Source organism: Polyergus mexicanus, unplaced genomic scaffold (genome assembly GCF_030449975.1).
Source record: "Polyergus mexicanus isolate NDT 795.1 unplaced genomic scaffold, iyPolMexi1.0 SCAF_10, whole genome shotgun sequence".
In the NCBI taxonomy this organism is placed as follows: Eukaryota; Metazoa; Arthropoda; class Insecta; order Hymenoptera; family Formicidae; genus Polyergus; species Polyergus mexicanus.
Window position 1 is genome coordinate 1,439,565 of NW_027223330.1, and position 23,467 is coordinate 1,463,031.

Genomic DNA, 23,467 nt, shown 5'->3' on the forward strand with positions numbered 1-23,467 from the left:
AAATAATAAAAATTGCTGTCTTATTTTTACTCGTTCTATTATAATTCGCAATGTATAATATTAATATAGTACTAATTCATTATTAATACTACAATTGGCAAGGGAATAATTTTACATGAAAAAAAATGAGTCGAAATGAGTCAAAAAGCAAAAAATTTTTGAAACTGAATATATGGAGCTCACATTTGAAAAGCCTTCAAACTCTCCAAACAAACAATATAAATATTGGATTGGCTATGATATTGTAACAACTTGATCATTCGAATTATTAGATTCGTCATATATCTTGATTTTTATTTAAAAGATTCGTTGATGTCAATAGTTTATTTCGAGAATTTCAGGAGTGTTAACACTATCAGCGTTTCAAGAGTTAAAGACTTAAAATATATTTAACAAGAAATCACAGAACTTATATTTCTAGAGCATTGTTTTTAACGCAATAAAAAACTCACAATTTTTACATTAAAATATAAAAATAATATATTAAATATTTTTTAGCTTCTCACATGTACAAATTATTATAAAGTATAATATATAATACTTTTTTTCTTTTTGTTCGGGAGTCGACCTCGACGAGATCGCCCGAATCTTGAAGAGAAACGCTCAGAGATGAGAGACGAGAAGCGGTGTGTAACGCGAATCTGTAGGTCCGCTGCAGGACAAGGAGAGTTCAGAAAAGACTCGAGTGCAGATGATTTTGATTTAGCTAGTTAGAATAATAGGAGCGAGCGACGGCACGTATTCCGCGATTCCGACGGAAATGTTGATTTTCCTGTTAATTACTGCCTTTTTGCGCGGTTCGAAAATCTTGATTTAAGAGCTTTTTGCTAGAAACTCTCGCGATAACGAAAATCTTGACCGCGAAAGCTGGATGGAGATTAGCGCGAGGCAGAGGACATTCGCGATGCGGATAACGAGCGTCGACTCTCGGACTCCAAACAATTAACTTTCACAATGCACGAAAAGAGAAAATAATAAAGCGTGATGTTTTCCCGAATTGACCGCCGTGAGAATATGTGCGCGATCGGATGCGAGACAATTCGGAATTGAGACGAGTAAGCCACTGTAACTCCGACACGAGCGAGAATAGAGAAAGAGAGTTGATCGCCTCGAAACGTCGTTACAGGCAGACTAAATCGACAGACCGCGGAAATTCGCGCTCTGCCGATGGGAATAACAGGGTTTTTTCGACGTCGAACCTTCAAGATCCAGCTGTTGGTCACAGTTTTTCATTTCGAATATCACGCAATCACGCGCTGATCGACTGTGTTTACTCTCGCTCGTGTTTTGATTACGGCTCTTACCGTTCAGATTTGTCGGTTGAATTCACCGTTTAAATTTATCGATTAAATTCAACGACTGAATTTAATGTTTCAATTCTGAACACTTTTCATAAAACAAGCTTCCTAACAAGAAATTTTATTCTGCATTTTTTACAAAATGTTCGATATATCATTTTTTTTCATGTATAATCATCCCTTGTTCTCTTTTGCCATCAATAACAAATCACTCAATTGGTAACACTATGAAAGCTTGCAGTTTTACATAAAGAAATACACAAAGTTGACATATATATTTTTCTCTCTTAAATTTAAAATGTTCCAGTCAAAAGATCTTTGGGTGCTTCTTTAGTATCCCAATTCTTGAGCTCATCTAAAATTTTTATTAAAAGTGGATTGCCTCCTAAACGTTCAATCTCAATTCTTGCTTGCATGTCCATCTCTTCAAGTACACTTCTCGTGTACTTGAAAGAGCCAAATTTTTCTAACAATTTAATGCAATGACGTTTCACTTCAATATCTTTGGTTCGTTGTCTCAAAATATCTTTATCGGGCATTATTAAGGAAACCTATATATAATAAAGTTTATAAATTATAAAATTTCTGAAGATGTCTTTTGTGTATGATGTGTGGGGTCGTTTACATTTCTTTAGTAAATAAAGTGTACTAATTAACAAAAATATTTTTGTTCTAAATGAAAAAAAGTATTATATAAGAGTAATGTATAAAGGATACTTATTATTTGTCTATCATCAGGATTCGTTGTAAGCGCATGAATAATGGGAAAGCTGAATTTGCCTTCACTCAAGTCCTCACAATAACTCTTATTTTCGGTATACTGTAACAAAAAATTAACTTAATTCTTTTTAGTTTATTTATGTATTATGTATAATGTCACAAATATATTATTACTCACCTCACCGAGGCACAAATTGCAATAATCATCGCGTATTTGGAAGTATAAACCCAAAATGGCTACTAACGATGATAAATCTTCTTCGTAAGTTGAGAATAATTTCATTAATCTTACTGCCAAATTAAAAAGACCACCAGTTTCTGCAAAATTAGTTGATATTTTAATTTTTTCCATATTTAATTTTTTTAATTTCATAAAGAAATATATATATATATATATATAAGTATTAATATTTACTTCTTATTGTCATAGTCTTGTAATCTGCCTCACTTGGACAGATGAAATTGTCCCGCCAAAAAATGTCCATTCCTTGACCTCTATGAAGTTCCAATAATTGTTCCATATACACTTTCGTTGCCTGGAAAATAAAAAACGCAGTTAGTGCAATAATACAGCACAATTTACATTTTATCTAATAAGCAAATAAAACAAATCTTTTACAATTTTAATGAGTTTAAATTAACTTTATGTTGTATAGATTAAAAATACCACAAAATATGTATTTTTTACAATGTCTTTTCCTACACTCAAGTCTTAGCAGTAAATCTTAGTTTCCCTATACTATAATAAAACATTATAATAAAATTTTTTTCTGCTTATTTATGTATGATGTAATGGATATAACTCAAGGATTGCATTTGCATTTTGTATCTTTTAAAAACATTATATGAACACTTATTGTTAGAAAAAAGAATAAAAGATCTCTTATTTCCAACTTTTTTTGTAAGTATAATATGACTAAAGTACATTGCTTACTTTATCTTTTTTTTTATAAGTATAATATGATTACTTACTGCAGGATGTTGCAAATTGGCAACTCTTTCCATGGCAATAAATAATATATAATTTGCAGCGCTTAGTGAGCTAGCAATTCCATAAACAGAATGAGCAACAGGAATACCTCTTCGCAAAATGGAATTATCTTGAATATCATCAATTCTATAAAAAAAAATAATAATAAATTATAATCTTATAAAAATACATAGAGAATTGCTTTTTTAATTAATATAAATTCAATTTTATACATGTAATATAAAAATAATAACATGGAAATAAATGTAATGTGTGAAAACATAAGGATTACATACTGAAATAAGACATAGTAACATCAATGTTATTTTGATAATAAGATAGAGTAAGAACAATTAAGTAGGAAAACTGACAGACAAGAGTCAAGATGTGGATATCAACGTATGAATTTATTATTATTAAATGTTTATTAACTAATGTGCATTAAAAATGTACAGTTTGGATAATTTTTTGGTTCATCTTCAAAAATGGATATAAATATATAAAAATTAAATTGGAATTTTAAAACTTGATATACATAACATTTGCAGTTGTAATTAAATTTCAAATTGCTCTTATCTGCCAGTTTTCCTATTTAAATGTTATTTTGGCTTTATACTTAAAACTTTTGGCTTTTGGCAATAACTAATGTTATTTGGCTTTGGGCTATAAGTTAATTGATGATTAAATTATAATGTAAAATCTAAAACCAAAATATATTTGAAAAACAACAATTATATATATATATATATATATATATATATATATATATATATATATATGTATGTATGTATATATTATATATATATTATATTTGAAATCAACAATTAATATGCAAGATAATTACTTGCTCATTAATTTGGACAAAATCTGATATTGTTATATAGTTTGGTAAGTAAAACACTAAATAATAATGAAAATTGTCGCTCAATACATTATAAAAAGATTAGAGTTACATTACAAAAATAATATTTCTTAATGCTAGAAAATTATGCTGACAAATATAACAACCTAAGCATATTATGAGAATTAGAAAAGTGTGCAATTGGAAAATATACAAAACATATAAAAGATCATACTGATGTAATGCAAACTTACATAATGCTTGAGTTGTGGAGCATGGTTACTATTTCCTCAATTGCTTGTATTCTGTCGAATGATATTTTTAGCCAGTAATTAAAGGCCAGGGCTAATTTCGCCCTTATCTGCTTTCCAGGAACTTGAAGAATGTATCTGATCGGTTCCAACAGTTTCTAAGAGAAATTACATAATTTTTTAGTCTTTGATTAATTGCAAGTCGTCAAAATTTGTCCACTATTGCAAATAAATAAAAAATTAAAAAAAAAAAAAAGAAAAAATCCATTAGAAAGACTAACCTCATCTTCTTGCTTATCGCCGTTCAAAGAGTAATAAAATGGATTATTCTCATTTGTATTCGTCATGTTTCCGATTTGCAGCGATACTTCTCTCTCCCGAAAAATTGTAAGATTTCGAGAAGAAAATAATACCTCGTATATACAATTCTTCAATTAGAAATGAACGTGGCAGACAAATTCGCGACACAATCGTTAAGTGAATACAAGCATCGATTGAAATCAGCTGATACTTGCTTGACGTTTGCCGGACTGATACCACTGGATCACTGGATACAACTGGATACAACTGGATACAACTGGATACAACTGGATACAACTGGGTATACACTGTCACATCACGCGTATATATACCATCATTCCATGTATTGAAGCGAGTGTAATCTGTGTGGGGATTTTTCCACGACACGAGGAGGAAAAATGCTAAAGGTCATCGTATCATTCATTGATACATTGATTATACTCGATAAATGGCTCTTAACCTATGTTAACGTTGATTCTTATCCTTATTATATCTATTCATATTTTTATTTGCGTGAGAAAAGTCCGTCAATTCTTCGAAGGGCATATGACCTCATGAGTTTTGAAGTTATATGTCATCTCGCGTATATCGTCGACAACAAAAACAAAATTGCTTTTGTGTTGCGCAATCATTAGATCTGTTCTTTATAGCTGAACTATCCGCGCTAATTCAGAACTTATCTCTTTTTTTTTCAATATGGAGAGGAAAAGATAAACTCTGAACTTTGAATTCTTTGATCGGTATTCAGTCAGTTCTTATTTCAAGACTGTCTTAAGATGCTAAGACGGCTCTGTGATTGGTTTAGAACATCTTAAGATTGTGTTTAAGACGATCATAAATATAAGAATTGACTATGATTACCGACCTTTGTCATTTTGTTATATCATTGATGAGATATCATTAAAAATCAATATAATTTTATGGAATTTTACGTAACTGAATAAAAACTCACGTGACGTAACGTGACAGATGAAATGAAAGATGTCTATTTGTCACTATTTGTTTTCGTTCACCTCGGTGCTTTATAGTATCCTCTCTTCGTTCTTTTTTTCCTTCGTGACATAGCCGCGTAGGCACATTCGCGTCGAGACAAGCTTTCCTCTCTATGTAATATGTGAGCCCGGTCGGAGCTCGGTGGCTTCGGCAGCGCCCTCGGCGCTCGACACATTTTCGGACAGTTTCGCAAGGCGCGTCGTCGTCGTTGTCGGATAACGGACAACGGTAGCGTGAGTGGTGCTCCGACGTTGATTGACGTCATCCCGATTGTCGGCCGCTCCAAAATATAATGCGCGCCGGTGGAAAGAGCCGCGCTCTCGCGTCGTATCGTCGTCGCTTCGTCATCAACGCGGAGTGCGCGATCGTGTGAACAAGAAGAAGAAGAAGAAGAAGAAGAAGAAGAAGAAGAGACGCGACGAAGGTTTCAACGTCGGCGTCGTGAGAAGGTCAACCTCTATCGAGCGCCTCGCGCGGCCGATGACACTTCTAATATAATCTACAAAAGGGGGAAGAGTGGCATCACGTACAATACATACATACATATATCGCGTCTACTAGTATATCTTTCTATCGACCTCTCTTTCTCGAGCACGCCCTTCAACATTACGTCGGTTCCCCATGGGTTCCTTTTGCGCTCTTCCCTCTGGGTCTCGTGACATTACATGTGTTTGTTTTGTCTAGCATTTATCTATTATACTACATCCATTACATGCATGTCTGATATTCATTATATATCTCTTGACTTTTATCTTTTTAATATATATATATATATATATATATATATATATATATATATATATATATATATATATAAAAAGATAAAAGTCATGTATATATATATATATACGTATGTTTATCTACAAGTGCTTTACGTCAACGCTAAACGTGGCGCAGTTCAAAGATTTTGTTCCTTTGTGCGAAGAATGATTGCAAAAAAGAATCTCGCGAAAGTCTTAATTAATTATCTCCGAGCGAGAATCATGAAGATGAGATGGAATTTCCCGATTGTTTCATAAGATTCCTGATTCCACGTTTCTCTTCTGCATTACGACAGCGAACGATGACTGGCCTATCTTCCACTATTCGTTTAAATTTTATATTTTTCGCATGACGTATGTTTTCTTCCGCGTATTAAAATCCATATAGACGATTCGTAAAAGTTGGCCGACACATTGCTGTTGATCTAATTCTAAAATGTTAACGCGAGCCAAGTGACATCGTTTACTTGTAGTTAGAGATGTAAGAAAAACCTGTTTTTTGTCCGATAGAAAAGAACAGTTGAAAAAAAAAAAAAATGTGTGTTTTTTCACTGGGAAAGAAACAAATTTTGTTTCTTTTTTATTATTTTTAAAAATATGATATTACCTTTTTTTTCTTAACATAATAAAAAAAAAACTAAAGCTTTTATATTTTTAATTAATTTTAGTTTTCATTAAAGTAATTTTAATGAAAAATAATGAAAAATCAATTTGCATCAGTAATCAAAATATAAATATATTAAATATTTGAAAAAGAAATAAAATTTTGGAAAAAAACGAGGCTTATTTTTTTTTCATGAAAAACCGATTTTTACGAAAAAAAAAAAAATTAGTTTTCTTTTTTCTATTTACACATCTCTATTTATTGATACATTATGTATTCGATCTCTTCTTAGATCTCAAATGGCAAGAAGCAGTCTGGTACGAAGAAATAATGTTTCATCGTTATTTATTCGCTGTTACAAATTTTAGGAAAGGCATTTCTTTAATATCGAGCTCAATTTTGAACTTGTCGGGAAACATGTTTGCCAAAGAAACCGTTTATAAGATGTTCGCGCGATTATTAATGCAGCGGCACATTCTTCCACGAACACGCCGTACGTTCCACTTTATTTTCCTCTTACGTTTCGCCTTCCTCGAGCCTGCCTCTTGTTAATTCATACTAGATTGCTCATCGACCGCTTGTTCGAAACGATCGTTCGATGAAATTTTACGCCGAGATGGGATGAATTTTCCCGACGTGTTTGCCATTTATTCGAGAGACGCTGATTATCATACTGTTAATTAACACGTAGAAAAGTCGTGGATGTTTTCGTTAATCGGTCATCGAGAACGAAATCATATAAGTACAATCGAGCCTTGACGTAGAATGTCTTGGAAGCGTCGTCTATGAATGAATCTATTCTCCGGTCAAACTACAAAATCAAATCGAGAATGCAAGGCAGATTGCAACCGAAGAATTCAATCGGTTTGCTACATCGTATCGGATTAACGAGTGTTTCATAGTCGATTGCCTCGCGCTCGGAAAACCCGTAGAGCGAAGAATGTCGGTCACATGTTGATATTTTTGGAACGTTTCGCTGATACATGGGAAAAAGGCATTTACGACTTTTGGACGCGTCGTTATTTACGATCTAATTGAGCAAATTAAATCGGCAAACGTAAACTGCCTCGCGATAATCGTTAAACAATGGCCATTGTAATGATGATTATAAATGTTAATTTCTATTAACGTGATTAATAGCCGATATAATATATTTACTAAAAACAAAGGAAGTAATATGTAGCACACTCTTTTATAATGCGAGAGATATATACGGACTTTACTGTATTTATAGATATATTAATTGTTTATGATTTATCGACCCATTCCTCTTCGGAGATTTGCTCCAAATCTAATAGGAAATGGATCGACAGGTATCCGGGATCCGGGTAGAAATGTCAAAGAAGCCCAGCTGTAAGATGCTAGTCCATCAGGTGTCGGCTGTGTTGCCGGATGACAGGCCGATAACTGCCATTAGCGTTGTGGAAGATGTAGAAAAGTGTCCGTCGAATTTCACAGTGGTATGGGACCGGTGTTAATGTACTTAATTTATCTCCGATATATATCCGGATCTGTCGTCGCTAGATAAATAGAGATACGGTTGCATTTCGTTAAGGTATCGAGAACTTATGACCAGGACACCGACGCCGATTTATGGAGAGAAAGCGGTCTGTTCATCAAGAAGAAGGGTAGATACATCTGCTTCTCGAAAACCGAAGGTCCGCCTGGTTGCGTAGTCGAAGATATCGTAGTGATTAACGAACGAGACACTCCGCCGGAAGGTTACAACATGATCTCGTATACCGTGGATTCGAGTAAGTTTCTTTCTCTCTCTAGTGCGTTGCTACATTTATCTATAAAATATATAAATTTATAAGCTCTTTGAAAAAATAAATTGCAGGGCAGAAGGCCTGGCGGAAGAAACAAGTGTGCTATAAAATTAGAAATAAGAACTCGTGCGCAAAAGCAGTAACGGATATCATAATATGCAGTAGGATAATCCACAAGGATTCCAAATTGGCTCCTATTGGATTTTCCGCTGCCGGGTACGTCGTTTTTAATATTGTCAATTCAATTCTTAATTTTTTTTGGACTTTTAATATTGTAGTTGATTTTACGTTAAATTTAGCATTCTAATAATTTAATTATCTACATTTATCAAATAATAATTATAACCAAATAAATATAATAAGTAATCTATATAATATATCCCCAGAATAAATGTTTAAAAAATAGTATAATAATAAATTATTTATATTTTTACAATCAGAGATATATAGAGTACAAAAAGCTCATTTTTCATGCGATTGATCTTGAGATTGTAATATTTTTAAGATATTTCCTTCTTTTCAGTGTTATAAACGGCGTTCGCGTGTGCTATAAGACAGTAGATATCGTAAACGCAAACTCGGACTCGCAATCATACGTTAATATAGAGTAAGTTACTTTTTTTACATTAAGCGCGCAAGACGTATCTCAATTTCATCTTATATATATTTTACGATATATCTTTAGCTTACTAGAAAAATCTTCCCCGAATCCTTCGAACGGATCTCCTCACAGACCAGCCCCCGAGAGGCCCCCGAAACCAAAGTTCTCGCCAAAACCACCAGCCAACGGGATTTATCCGCAAATTGGTGGCGCAGCTAATAAGGACAATGACGAGTCCGGCGATCGAGATTACGAAGTACTGAGTCTTAACGCGAGAATCAGGCCCACGAGGCCAGCGCCTCAACCGCCCACGTCCGCCCTGCCCGTTGTCGGTTCGATGCCCGTTTACGGCACACTTCCGGGTTCGTCCGATCTCGATGGAGTTCCATTCGCACTTAATTCTCGTCTTATCATTAATCATCCTGATTCTACAAGCGTGAGTACGATAATTCGAGAAGTAAAGTTATTAATTAATACTATAATTTATTCTCTGATAATATTTCTTTTGTTTCGACAGAACAAACTTCCTGTTATCAAAGTGTGGACACAAAGGGATTTGGACAGAGAGGTACGTTGTACTAAATTTTTTTTTTGACGATTATTTTACAATAAATATAAATCGATTATGTTCTCTATCACAGTTCTTCTACGACTTCCGTGCGGAGAGGGAGACTTGAAGAACGCGACGTTTGTACCAAAAGTAACTCTGCGAGTTTTCGTGAGCGAGCCCTTCCTGCCGTTATATTCGTACACGTTTGTATCCGATACAATATTAGCCAAACAAGCGTAAATGGAGTGCCTGAACGAATGATTTATACATAGACGAATGCGCGAGAGAGTAAAGACCGCACGACGCTTAAAAAATTGGGGATTGTGTACTGCTCTTAAGAAGGAATAAGATAAACTTCTCGATGTACGTGTTTCTTCTTCTCACGCCCCACGTTTAAATTTTGATACCGGTGATAGCGTTGTCATATTTTTATAGACTTGCGTTATTTTTTAGATAGATAGTAGAGATATATGTAAAAAATATATGTACACACGCGTAAAAAATTTATATTATAATTAGAGATCTTTTATGTATCTCGCAAATATCGCATATCGCTTCTAAACTATTGTGCGCACGAACAAATGCATAACTTTATTGACAATGGCAGCGCGTTTTCGCCGTATATTTAGTGCTGAATATGGCGATACGAAACTTAAATGAGTAGCAAGAGTGCGCACTACGAAAGCCATTTAATTTAATTTTCTCCTCTTTCATCTTTTTTGACACGATATATGTATATTATTTTTTATACGGAAGTTCAATGTTTATCCTGCAATTTTTTTTTATCAAACTTCGCTTTTCCTTTTTATGTTAATAAAATATATATTATAATATTTTTTCTTTATATACTCACGTTTGTATTTATATAATTTCATCTAAAAGCATATATGGTTGTGTATTGAAGAAAAAATCATGTCTTCGATGTCGACGAAGCGCGACGTTTGATCCTATTCTTCCAATTGAAACCTTTCATCGTTCTATTCTTCCATATTAAATTCGTACCTACGGTAAGATTCCTTTCGATCATCACATGTGTACGCGAATGTAATTTAAGATAGAGAGATAATATCCGTGTATGTTAAACAATAGTTTTAATAAAAGATGACGTAGGAGTAAACCACCAAACATATCTTCGCATTCATTAAATGAAAATTATGTAAGGTAATGAAAGATATAATAGTTCTCGTTTCGAGATAACAATTTTTATAAATAAAAAGTATCGTACCAAAAAAAAGAATCGAGAAAAGTCATATTTTTTCACACATTACAAAGACTTATAAATAATTTCACAGCAGAAACAGTTAAATCAACATATTATAAACATCTTACGAGAAAAGATCAAATAAGTTAATCGCTGCAAGTATAAAAGCTTCAAGATCTATAAAAGATTCGCGTGTGTACATTTTAAAAATCGTATAATTTATGATATTAGAGTAAGGCAGAAAACGAAATTGTGTGCTTTTCTACCTGCTAGATAGTTTCATTAAGGATTTTCTATTCCTCGATTATGATATGTTTAAAATTCTAGTTTGTATTTAAAAAACGAGAATTATTTACTGTGTATCAAACATAGCGGCCAAAAATATTTAATTAATCCTTAGCGAATTAAAAGATGTTTTAAATTTTGTCTTTATAGGTGAGTTATCAGCCGATACGGCGGGACGAGAGATATTTTTGCCCGGCAGGACATTGGCTAGACGTCAGACAAACGGGCCGGTCCAGTGTCTTACATGCGTTGTCGTAGCATTGCCAGCCGTCGTTTGCATCCCGTGCCTCTCCAGCACTGCCGTAGCCTTAATTCTGCTCTTGTATTTTACATCCTTCGGTTTCAGCATACTCTTATGATTGCTCAGTAACCTCGAAGGCGTAAGGATCGACTTGTTGCTGAGGCCGGTTGCTTCGAGGAAATGATCGTATCCACTGGTTCCGGTTTCGCTATTACTATTACCGTTACCGATAGCAGAAATATTGTCTTTGGCGACGCTGTTTTGGTCAACGTTGTTGAGCCCGTTGTAACCTAATCTATCGGATCCGTCGCCCTCGGGCCGATCGGGATCGTCCGATAGGTCGCATTCATCCAGATTGAACTCCTCAAAGTTTTGCCGAATGTCAAAATCCTGAAAAAAATTATTTGAGAAATTATTTTTTAAAAAACATACTTACATACCAAACATCTTATATATTTTTTCCGCGAGGGATCTTACCTGATCGAGTTCGTTGTGGCGTTTCTTTGGGCGATTTCTATCTTTCGTATGTTCTTCAGGATCGCCGATTTTGAATTCCTCGAAATGCCGAACGATATTTGTGACTCTAACAGCATTTTTCGATTGATCCCGCTCTTTTTGTCTCACTTGAAAGGATGAGCGCACGTGATTGAATCTATTCTTCCAGAATCCACCGCCTTCGCGACCTTTCGTCTCTCTCGTCGAACTCCTGGTTGAACTCTTTGCCTCTTCCAGGTTCAAGTTCCTCGCTGCTTTCGATGATACCAATCCCAAAATGCTTTTTTTCGTAGAATCCACACCTGCCGTAGAGTCTTGCTGTCTTTTTTCGTCGATTAGAAATGACGGACTCGGGATTTTCTTCAAGATTAACGTATTATTACGAAACTGTGGCTTTGGTGGCAGTGCCGGTGGTGTCCTGGGCGGCGTCGGCGACGACATTGTTACTTCCGGCAACGATTCTATGTCTTCGTAATCCAAGTTCCTGGCAATGGTTAGTCCTCGTGCAGACATTTGCAGACAAGTTTTCTCCTCGATCCTTTCCATTTTTAAGGGAGGATTATTCGGTTGAGATTTCACCAAAGCCTTTCGCATTTCTTCGACATCGATCTTTGGCTCGATGATGACCAGCGGGATTGCCTTGGAATCGTCTTTGGAATCCTCATCCGACTCCTTTCGAACGATTCTCATGCCAAACTCATCCTCGGACGCGCTCGTCTCGTTTTCCACGGGCTCTTCTTCTCTCGGAGAATCTTTACTGTCCGCGGCGGATTCCTCAGAATTTCTCCTCTCCATTTCCGAACCCACCGACTCGATATCGGACAATCTAGCCGGCTGGAAATGTACGATCCTGCCGCGGTGCTTGAACCGACGCGGTACCGACAGCATCGAGTTTTCTTCCTCCTCCATGTCCTGCAGCAAGATCTGATTCACACACTCCAGCACAGAGTTGTGGTTACTATTTGGTCGGTATGTGCTATGTCTAAACACGTCGTCATTCAATCGGTCCTCGTCAGGATCGCTATACCAATTACCGCTAGTATCCTCTATCGTCAGCTCGGGTGTCTCGATCTTTACCTCGTTGCTAGAAAATTTTAAAGGGGCATTATTTAAAAAAAAAAAAATGAAAATATAAATTGGATATAATAATATAAATATTTAATAAAAGTATCTTCTAATGGAGAAAAGATTGTTTGCAACGTACACATTATTGTTATTGCTATGATCATCTTCTGTCCTCAACAATTCTGTCTGCTGTAAATTCCTCTCGTTCACTTCGTTATAGGCATTAACGTAAATCGGTTCCTCGTCATTCTCTTCTCGATTCGTTTTTGCGTCTTGGTTCTCATCCTCTGAGACAAAGTTACAGTCCATCCCGTCGTCCTTACTCTCTGTCCTCGCGATACTGACTACCTCGATTATCACGTCAGAACCTTTGGACGACGTCTTTTGATCCTTCGCCCTGCGAAGGGACGTCCTTCTTTTCGTCATCGTTGTATCGCCTTCTTCTATCATGTTCTCCTCGTTTTCATCCGCGATCATGGTCGTCTCGTTTTCGCTGTCGGTCACCGTCGTCGGCGTACACCTGCTCGAGCACTTGTTCAGGGTCGAGCCAGGCGACACATCCGTACTCTCGCCCTCGCAGAAGCCCTCCGTGCTAAGCAACGAAGGACTGCCTTCCGTCGTCGTGGTAATGATGGACGCATCCGTGTTCTCACTACTGGTTAAACTGGCTTTGGAGATGTCACTGCCGGCAAAACTGTGTGTCTTTCTCACGCTATTGCGGTTTATCTCGTCCAAGATGCCAGATGATGTCGGATTCAGTCGCGTTATTATCTCACACTTCAAGCTCGCGATATCTTTGCCGATACCGCTTTCCTGTAGCGTGTCTCCCTAAAAATGATTAATGCGCGAGTTATTTAAAGAGATTTGAATGTATAGAGAATATAGAATATAAAAAATTTTCTTTATTCTCTTATTTTTCACATTAATTAGAGATTAATTATATGCTAATTATGCATAATTGTTTTTTTCAAATTACTTGCAAATCGCCGAGGTTCTGCAGGTTCTTTTCGACATCGGCGTTGATTGTTCCGGCGTCGGCGGCTATCGTCCGATCACGTTTGCCCTTAATGTAGTTCTTCATATACCGTCTGAGCATGGTAATCTCCAGCTGCTGATTTCTAATAACATTGTCCTTCTCGCAGAGCATCTGTCTGATTGATTTTTGCTCCTGCTTGAGTCGCGCCTCCAGGTACAACAGCGCTCGCAATATCCTCGAGAGCTGCTGATCCCGCAGAATCTTTTCCGACTTATGACCGGTGATGCGGTGATCAAGTTCCTTCACCAGTTCCCGACATTTCTTCGTGGCGGCCTTTAGAGCGTCCTGCGTGCGCGCCAGTTCCTGCTTGAGCGTCCGGACCTCGGTTTCCATCTTTAAAACACGAATTCAAAAACATTTCATACGAAAATCTCTGCGCATACAAAGCATTAAAGATTATCACTATAATATCGAACTTTAATCAATATTCTTTGATCAATATGAAGCGTCGATCTTTTTCTCATGAAAATATTAGACAGTTAAAAATAATTTCTATTTTATAGATATAAATTAAGTATTATAAAAAGAATTATATTTATATTAAACGCAATATAAATTTTCCTCTTTTTTTTTTTTTTTTTTAAAGATATTTCTTTTTCTAAATTTCTACGTCGCTCTCTTAAGATAAACGATTTTGCCCAATGTAAATCACAATGAGATATTATTCATCATGCATTACAGGCATGAAGGATGAATGCTGTCGACATCTGCGCAAAATCGATGAACAATGCCAGTTTCGGCCTTGCTTCTCGTGAACGAAAGAGGAAGAGTCTCGGCTGAGCTGACTCGAAGAAAAAGAGACGTCCGCGTTCGTTCGTTCGTCCAGATGCAAATGGGGTCTGAGATCGGACCGACTCTAAAACCGGAAGGACTTGACCTGACCACGGAGAACCGGTAAATCGTGCTTCGCCGTCGTTTCATCGAACGACGACGATTCATCGTTAGGTAAACACTTTTCAACTTGATGCCTTGACTGCCCAAAAGTAAGAGACGTTTACATTATGGGTCATGCACGATACGACGTACAGCGAATTCCATTGTTGCGCCAGCATCAGTTAATGAGATTCTTTAGCGAATGATGATTTAATCAAAGGATTTAAGCGATTTAAAATTCGAAAGCACAGATAATTGAGAATAAAGTTAATATATATATATATATATACGAAATTATAAATTTATTTTAAAAATCTAGATCTCTCTCTGTTTCTCCATTTTTATTTTTGTCTCTTTCCTTTTCTCGTCTGTCCAGATAATTTATGATTTTAGATTTCGGCTTCTGTATATACATACAACGAATTGATTTTTCATAAAAGAAAACTATAAAGCAACGATTCGCACGATATTGGCATAATAAAAATTTATATCCAATCAATAAGCTCTTTTAAATGTAAATTTAAATTTAAAAGTCTTTCTAAGAGCAAAGAATCAAGAAATTATATCTAATATGTAACGTTTCTAAAATTTTGCGTTCTTCGAAAAAGTATTCTCGAGAAAACTTACGGTTCTGCGATTTCCGTTTACGCGGCAAAACTTGCTTTTTAGAAAAGGAAATCGCGAAGCGGCACTTTCCGCTAGTTGCGATTTAAATAAAGCAACCGACGATATAACGGCGATGCGGCCAAAGTGCAAGCTGCAATTACGCGTGGTTTATTCGCGGCTCGATGCACGCGCCTCTTTTTCCCGCTTTACATTGGATTACGGATACAATATTATGTCGACTGGAACATAAACGAGACACATTCCCCCATCTCTCGCGAATCCCTTGGTACATAAACTCGTTCGATGTTCAGCGTCCTTTAAATCGACAAGCCGTAGTTGCATCTAATTAAATTACAAGATGTTAATCGCATCGCAGAGAGAAGAACGAGACCGTGTCTCCTCAATTAACAAACGAGCATGCAATTTTTAAACGAGTAAACCGCGTCTCTGTGCAATCTTTCATACACGGCAATCTAAAAATTACGCTAATCCAAACTCTATATCGCGACGCTTCAGCATAATCTGTCTATTTTTTAACTGTTTCTATCTCCGGATATTTACGTGTAAGACCTTTTTTTTTTTTTTTTAATCGAAACAAAGGCTTTTCTCTGAGAATCTAAATCTTAATATATACCGACCTATATAATTTTTGATCCGGATTAATTAATTAATCTCAGCATGGCAGGAGTCTTTCCCGTATCGCCAGCCTCGCATTCTTCACGCGGAGGCGAAACAATCGCGCGAGCTCGAAATACCTGCGCTCGCTGAAGGAGAACGCTAACGGGAGGAACCTGCGCGAGGATCCTTCCGTGTTAAATTCTTAAGAAGCTCCGCCGCAAACCGGCCGGAATTACAAGGTTACCGAGTCATTGGGACGGGAGTTTCTCAGGCTGTTGGCGCTGACTATAAATTATACGCCCCTGGCTACAAGAGAGACGAACAAAATTCTACGGGAATCTCGCGAGAGGATGTTTCTCTTACACGCGAAATAAAAGTGAAACAAACAAGCAAATTTGCATGAATGAAAATAATCATTTTTTTTACACAACAAAATTCTGTGATTTTATAAATTATCTATCCCGGAAAATTATAAATTTGAAAAGATTTCATATAGAAGAAGTTCTCTCAAACATGTCAACGTGTAACACATAGCATAAAAATTTGTGTAATAAAAATTTATATTAAATTTTAGTACAATAGTATTATCCGCGACTATATTTTTATCAGATATTTAATGGAACTATAAATGTTATATGTCTATTATGATTTAATAATAAAATCTATTTCACAGCGACGAAATAAAATTTCATATCTATAATGAAAAGATTTTCTTTTTTATTTTAAATTTAATGCAAGATGGTTATATTATAGTTGATGTGCGTGACGCTATAAAACTCTGAGGAAGCTCTGAATATTCTTTACATTTACTCTGCATAGAAACCATAAACTTTCATTTGCTTCTCCTCGGTTAAAAATTTAATCTTAACATTTATCTATAAAGTTTCATCGGCGTATATTTTCTCAAGAAAGCAAGTAATATAAATAATAATTAATAATCGTTACTCGACGTCGCGTCAATAATCCCTCGCGACAACTTAGCTACGATAATGACCGTGAAAAGCTCACGCTGATGCAAGAGCGTCATCGAAGAGGCGGTGCTCGTAAACAGGAAGAACGTCGACAGCAAGACAGGAAGACAAGTGTGACACAACGACACGCGACACTTGTTTCATCTTTCAATGTCGTAGCGAGAGGAAAGGTAAAAGCCTTCCGCTTGTCTCCCAGATTCTTATCATCCCTTCCACGCCCATGAATCAGATGGCGAGCTTACGAAAATTCACGAGCCCGTTAGTATATTATAATACGTATCGAAAAAAGTGTGCTGCGCGACTTTCTCCGTTCCCCGAGCAACGGGTTTTTTTTTTTTTTTTCGGTTGACGGTGCACACGATTGGAGGTGAAGCGAGTCGACTCCGTGACAGATCGGGGGTCGGTACAGTTATCCGCCTTTGTGCGATCGAGGCGAGAGATCTGACGATCGATCTCGGTCGCCGATCGATTCCGGACCCGCCGAATGATAACGGCATAGATGAAGAGGACGGATTGTAAATATTGGAGGAGAGATGCCCCCTAAAGAGTGTCGAGGATCCGGCGCGATCTTTGCTCATGCGGACACGCGGTTCACCATTGACGTGAAAGCTTCGGTGTCGCGCGCACGGCGTCCGATGAATGAGAAAAGAGCGAGAGAGAGAGAGAGAGAGAATGCACTTTCTCTGACACGTTACACGCAGACTGTATTTGTTGCGCACGTCGCAACAGCTGCAACAGACTCGCATTGTTTTGCTCGCGAACACCGGTGTACCATATGCAATTCCCTCCCGCTCAAAGTTGACTGCGAAACGTACAAAGACCAGCCAAGCCAGGTGTCGTCGTCGAATGATGGTCCCCGTCCAAGGAGACGGACGTACATGGAACGTCAGATTTTTATTAATTATCCGACTAAAGAATGAATTGATCGATGAAATCATTTGCTTTTAAATGCACATTTTTAAAAGATGAAGATTACAATGTTACAATGTTCTAAAAAACGAAAATAAAAGTTTACATATACCTACGATATATATGTATATTAAAATTGTAGATCGATTCTAAGTGATTCAATTTCTTATCTTGAAAATATTTTAAGCTATATTGTATACATACATTTGACTTCTTTTTCGTTCTTAAAGCGGACGAGTCCTTTACCTTCCGAAATTCCTTCTCTTCGCACTATCTTAGGACACTTCTACACATTGTACTTGTATAAACCCGAAGAATTTTACATCGCTCTCGATGACGCACACGACAACGGCGCGGCCGAATTTCACCTGGTCGCGCGGCAGCATTCCGCGTGCTCCGGGCTCTCGTCTCCAGGCCCCCTCGGGGCCCGGCGAATCCCGATTAATTTTCGGAGACGTCGTGGGCCCGTCGTGTTCGCCCGAGCGCGTTTCGCATCACGAATATATACGCGGAATAAACACGTACGAGGAAGAAATTCTGAATTTGAAGAACGAGCTCGCGAAGAAGACACCCGAGAGGAATTTGACGAAGCGCAGGGCATCCATTGGACAAGACGATGAGCTTAGACCACGGACTGACTCCGACTGGTCGGCGAACACTCGACGGCTCGGATGGTTCGCCGTCGAGCCAGCAGCGAACGTTGGAGAAGGGAGACTATTGCCATTCAGGCTCGGATTTTCAAAGCCAGACCTCAAAACACGATGCAAAAGTATGCAAAAGAACACGTGACAATGCTGTTATTTGGCAAGATCAAAAAAGGATATAAGATATAAAATTAAATATATAAAGTGATATTAAATTGCATAAATATTAAATTATACATACACGAGTTGTGAGATATAAGACTAAATTATAGAAATTATTTAAAATTATTCGACATTATCGCACAAACGTTTTCTTCTCGTATTACATTTCGCGAAATATTTCGACTGTATTCCGTTGAGAATCGAGAAATTAAACGTTAATTGACAAATCCAGCCCTGGAGCAAGTTGGCAGGCGGGAAGAAAAGAGAAAGTAAGAAAAGCAGGTATGGCGCCAAGGTAAGAAAGAGATGCAAAGTCTGCCCCGCGTAGCGCGAGCGTCGTGTGTGTGTGTGCGTGCGTGCGTGCGTGCGCGTCTTACGCGGTCGGCCCATCGTGCCCAGAGACAGAAACAGGTAGGACCACCGATGAGACCGCCGTATACGTAATGTAAACGTGAGCGAAACGTGTCCCTTCTCGGATAAAAGGCGAAACGCGAGCTTCGTGACTCCGCTCAGCTGACTTGGATTCAACACTTTGTATCCTTCGTTCGATGTTTCCGAAAATTATTACGGATTAAAAAGAGATGTAAATCTCTCAAGAAAAATATAAAAACTACAGTATATACGATTCTAACGAATTTTGAAAGAACTTGGTTCTAAAAAAAAAAAAAAATCTGTCTTAATTTGCTAATGTTATCTTTAAATTGTCAAATTTTCTCATGAAAATTTCATAGAAAACTAAAATATCGATCTAAATCCTTTTTACATCATTGTCTTAGATGCTTTTGATTGAAAATTAATATTTTATTGTATTCTTGAAACATACATTTTCGATATAATTTTTATCAAGATTACGTCATTTTCAAACTGATAAAGGATATTTTAGATAAAAAGAGCAATGATTCCGAAACACCATATGCGGTTATCATCTCGACGCCAACTATCATTTTCGTTGGAATATTATCGATATCGGGTAGCTGTTCTTGATCTTGCCTCGATAAATGTACGATTGTGGCTAAAACGCGCGGGAATGGCAATTGTCCTAAAAAATGAGATTCTACAGGTCGGCGCCTGGTCTTTCAGCTTCTAGATTGTGCAATCGCCGCTTAATGACTTTGTCGAGACTTTTTCTTTCTTCCTCGCTCGCGGAAACCACCTTCGCAATTAGTTTCTCTTGAATTCTTCTATTGTCATTTTCATCGCATCGCATTTCGTCTAATTTATCCGTTTTTCTATCCGATTTGAGTTATTCTTGTTGCATCTAATATCGTTTACCTGCGTAATATTGATTTCTCTCTTCGCATTCCGATGGTAGTGATTAAATAAAGAATTAATTTCTTTCCCCCCCCCCCCAAGGCACTAGTCTTATCGATTTCTTAATCCGGTTACCTTAGAAACTGCGGTCATCCATTTATACAGCTGGTATCCGGGCAACGACGTTATCACGAGGCATCGATATTCGCTATCTAGCTAGGCGACGAGCTACAGTTTTATGATGTAAATTTTACATCGTAAAATATCTCTATTGATTGAAATCGCGAAGGCAAAATTTCTTCGTTTCAGTTCCAAGGCATAATAAAATTCGGAAACTTAATAGAAAAGAAAAATGTAACATTTGCTTTCGGCATATGTCTATTCAAGTTCCGTGACGGAAATCGATTCGATTTCCCGAGGTTTCCGGAAATCCGATATCCATCTCTATCGAGGTCGATGGTGAAGGCGATCGCAAGTCTAATTCACGTTGAGCTTAATTTTACTAATTTCTCGTTTGCGACACGCAAAGAGTTGGTGTAAATCGCGGGAATACCGTTCGCTTAATTTCACATCGGTTTAGTTGAATTCGAATTAAAATCAAGCCGAGATGCGACAACAATTATATGGTAATTGACAATGATGGTATCATCGTTCCCAACGATATCTAGCTCGCATGCGAAATAAATGTCGTGCTGACAATTCCTCTTTGTTTTCACGACTGTAACGGCGATAACGATAACGGGACAAAGGTGAGCACCTGGATCTCGCAATCGATCGCGCCCGCATGTGTACTTTGTAAAGTCGTGACAAAGTTCACTTTCACGTATCTATGCTAGCGAAATCGTCCTATTTTGACGAAAAGATTTGTCTCTATAAGAGATTTTTATACCGGGCACGGTTAAGCGCAGAAAAGGAGAGAGTGTAACGATAAAGTGCATGCCAAAACATAGATCATACAAATATAATATCCCAAAAAAATAAGAAGAAATAATCTCGATGACCAATAAAAAGATTTAAAGAAGAAAATACAAGGAGCATATATATATGCGAGCTAAGAAACGGTGACGTAAAATTCAAATTAAAGTCAACTAATACACACGCACATAACAGAAATGTTTCAGTCTTCATTTAAAATTCTTTTCAATCTCGATACGTATATAAAAATTATAAAAAGGAACGATAACATATGAAACAAGTAATAATTAAAAAATAATTCGTATAATAATTTCACATATATTGACGACCCAATTATAGAATGGAAAGAGATATCGTGAACAATATTATACAGAGTCATGATTTCGAGACGCTACCAGAATTTTCTTCTTTAAAACCTGCTTTTTCATCGAAACGGAAAAAAAAAAAAAAAAACTGGAAGCTATTCATTATGTAGCGATGTAACGCGCAAATGTCTATTGTTTTGCGATAAACGTAGGGAAAATTATCCAGGGAAACGAGTATTGTGTTATTGCCTACGTTAATAAATACTCGTGACCGACCGCAAAATTCCGGTTTTACGTTCATATGAATGTCCTGTCGGACGACGGTTATGTCATTCCTTATCACGTGGGTATCGTACACTGGTTTATTCTTATCTCGTTTCCTCTACATAATCTTCCTGTATAGTCGATATTTGCGCGCGAAACCTTCATTTTCCAAAATTTTTAATAATCCTTTAGATTCTCTTTATATGTATTGTATATATCTTCTCTATACTTACATTTAATCATGAAAAATCTTTAGAAATGTCAAAAATTTAGTTTTACGTCAAAAATTAAAAATAAATTAAATATAGGATTTTTAAAAATTTATTTAAAAAATGATAAATTCTCTCTTTTAAAGAATTTATCATAAATTACGATTCCTATCTCGTCGCATCTTTCAATGACGGTGCGATTAATGATAAAAATAATTGCGATGCGTATAACAATATAATCTTCTAGCTGATCTTACCGTTTTTCAATGAGTAAAACGTCGATTTTGTGGAACTTTTGCACGATGCTTAATTTCTTATTAAACATAGTTTACGACGCAAGCATATAACTAGGGATCTAGTCAAAGTATTCACATCGCATTTCAAATAAATGGGATTAAAAGAAAGAAACGAAGTCCTTGGAGATATTTTATCTTCTTTATCAAGTTTAATTAGATTTTATCTTCAATTTAATAGGTGGATATACCAGACAGCACTGATATGTTCGCGAAGAGAGGATTGATTAATTTTAAATAGATAAGAGAATATTGATTAATCGAAAGTAAATTAAATACATATGCAGTCCGAATCAAATTGGAAAGGCAAATATGTTAAATTAAATATCGCGTTGCAGCATCTCGCATCTCGGGATGCGGGCGCATCTGCGTGCGTCATGTAGGTATGAGGGAAAGCTGCTCCGCGATGCGGATCCTTTTTCACACTCCCATCATCTCTCTCTCTCTCCCATAATTTCCATACTATCGGTATCAAACAATGCTTTATTTATCAATATGAGAGGTTCGGATATGAGAATCACCTTTTAAATCACGTAAATACGTAAAACAACGTCGCGAGTGACATATGGCAACCAAGTTGCAAAAAGCATGAAAAAAAAAAAAAAACGATGAACGATAGAGCGAGAAAAGATATACCGAGATAAGATATTAGTATGTCACAGATCGTCGTTAAAAATGAATTTGACGATTATATTTCTAAAACAAACATTCATAAACTATAAAAAGATACGACAATATTTTACGATCGCGTGACTCACTGCACGCGTCTATATAATAAAAAAAAAAAAAAAAAAAAAACGAATTAAAAATAATCGTAGGCGTGTCGTGGTTTAATTTTCAAAATGAGACTCTCATAAAAGTTTTAGTTCAACATTGAAAATATTTGATTGTGATAGATATACGACCCGATATTTTTAAGGCAAACTAAAGCCAGATCCGACGAACGGTACTTTGTGCATGGAGAACAATTTCGAGAATCGCGGTAAAACAGCCTATGCAACGGAAAAATATAAAGTTGTCGCTATCCGAGAGTAATGATCGTGTCGCTGTTATCTTATCGGGACGGAATGTCACCGTTCTCTTTAAAACTGGCTACTGTATGTGTATATGTGTGTCGACGAAAGTGGAGCGCACGTTTCGGATGCGGTTTTCTTCGTTCTTAAGCGAGAAAAAAAATTCTCCGTATATCTTCATAAAATCGCTCTTTGATCGCCTGTTCATAATTTTCTCGACATAATTGCCGAAAATAGCTAATAGGGTAGCTGCTGTAAAACTTCGATATACGAAGAACGCAACCGTTATAGCCATTCGAAAGAGCTATTTTCATCCTAGCGTCAATATCAAAGATACAGAGTCTTCAAAGATGTCGAGTCTTAATAATTTGCTCGCGATAACGATTCAACTACGATCAAAGCTGATGGACGGTCAAAGTAGAGAACTTTCATCCCATATCGATTGGATAGAGA

General features: G+C 36.6%; 3 protein-coding genes across 10 annotated transcripts in view; 1 reads left to right on the forward strand and 2 right to left on the reverse strand.

The window, feature by feature from the left end:
- Positions 1 to 1,551: 1,551 nt before the first annotated feature.
- Positions 1,552 to 5,064, reverse strand: Qm (geranylgeranyl pyrophosphate synthase quemao). 2 transcript variants are annotated; one of them, XM_070303110.1, is made up of 7 exons: positions 4,362 to 5,064; positions 4,084 to 4,238; positions 2,991 to 3,135; positions 2,434 to 2,554; positions 2,197 to 2,336; positions 2,020 to 2,118; positions 1,552 to 1,849 (listed from the first exon to the last, which is right to left on the reverse strand). In XM_070303110.1, exons 1-7 carry the CDS (start codon positions 4,425 to 4,427, stop codon positions 1,592 to 1,594), a joined length of 984 nt encoding a protein of 327 aa, XP_070159211.1. In that variant the 5' UTR covers positions 4,428 to 5,064; the 3' UTR covers positions 1,552 to 1,591. The 2 variants fall into 2 exon arrangements, with proteins under 2 accessions (XP_070159211.1, XP_070159212.1); XM_070303111.1 differs by having other exon boundaries at positions 1,552 to 1,824; positions 2,016 to 2,118; positions 4,362 to 5,061.
- A 474-nt stretch (positions 5,065 to 5,538) lies between these two features.
- On the forward strand, positions 5,539 to 10,942 carry Mvb12 (multivesicular body subunit 12-like Mvb12). 2 transcript variants are annotated; one of them, XM_070303108.1, is made up of 8 exons: positions 5,539 to 5,822; positions 8,052 to 8,198; positions 8,294 to 8,492; positions 8,579 to 8,723; positions 9,031 to 9,114; positions 9,193 to 9,544; positions 9,626 to 9,676; positions 9,750 to 10,939. In XM_070303108.1, the coding sequence occupies exons 2-8, from the start codon at positions 8,073 to 8,075 to the stop codon at positions 9,783 to 9,785; spliced, it is 993 nt and encodes a 330-aa protein (XP_070159209.1). In that variant the 5' UTR covers positions 5,539 to 5,822; positions 8,052 to 8,072; the 3' UTR covers positions 9,786 to 10,939. The 2 variants fall into 2 exon arrangements, with proteins under 2 accessions (XP_070159209.1, XP_070159210.1); XM_070303109.1 differs by lacking the exon at positions 5,539 to 5,822 and adding an exon at positions 5,876 to 5,899 and having other exon boundaries at positions 9,750 to 10,942.
- Positions 8,053 to 23,467, reverse strand: part of LOC138937138 (uncharacterized) — a 33,678-nt gene continuing 18,263 nt past the window's right edge. For 3 of the 6 annotated variants that reach the window (XM_070303098.1, XM_070303099.1, XM_070303102.1), the window contains exons 2-5: positions 13,922 to 14,314; positions 13,085 to 13,773; positions 11,863 to 12,964; positions 8,952 to 11,775 (exon numbers count right to left, since the gene is read on the reverse strand). In XM_070303098.1, the coding sequence (XP_070159199.1) occupies positions 11,359 to 11,775; positions 11,863 to 12,964; positions 13,085 to 13,773; positions 13,922 to 14,314 (2,601 nt within the window). In that variant the 3' untranslated portion in view covers positions 8,952 to 11,358. Of the gene's footprint in view, positions 8,532 to 8,951; positions 11,776 to 11,862; positions 12,965 to 13,084; positions 13,774 to 13,921; positions 14,315 to 18,162; positions 18,621 to 23,467 lie in introns of those variants that run through there. The other 3 variants (XR_011447467.1, XM_070303101.1, XM_070303100.1) reach the window with 3 other exon arrangements.

What these genes read in the sequence shown, in the direction of transcription:
- Qm (XM_070303110.1), bottom strand. Translation starts at nt 4,427, where the DNA reads ATGACGAATACAAATGAGAATAATCCATTTTATTACTCTTTGAACGGC. An exon ending in GCGATAAGCAAGAAGATGAG is followed by an intron (nt 4,239 to 4,361) that starts GTTAGTCTTTCT and finishes AATTTCTCTTAG; the next exon opens with AAACTGTTGGAACCGATCAG. An exon ending in ATCCTGATGATAGACAAATA is followed by an intron (nt 1,850 to 2,019) that starts ATAAGTATCCTT and finishes TATTATATATAG; the next exon opens with GTTTCCTTAATAATGCCCGA.
- Mvb12 (XM_070303108.1), top strand. Translation starts at nt 8,073, where the DNA reads ATGTCAAAGAAGCCCAGCTGTAAGATGCTAGTCCATCAGGTGTCGGCT. An exon ending in GTCCGTCGAATTTCACAGTG is followed by an intron (nt 8,199 to 8,293) that starts GTATGGGACCGG and finishes CATTTCGTTAAG; the next exon opens with GTATCGAGAACTTATGACCA. An exon ending in ATCATCCTGATTCTACAAGC is followed by an intron (nt 9,545 to 9,625) that starts GTGAGTACGATA and finishes TTGTTTCGACAG; the next exon opens with AACAAACTTCCTGTTATCAA.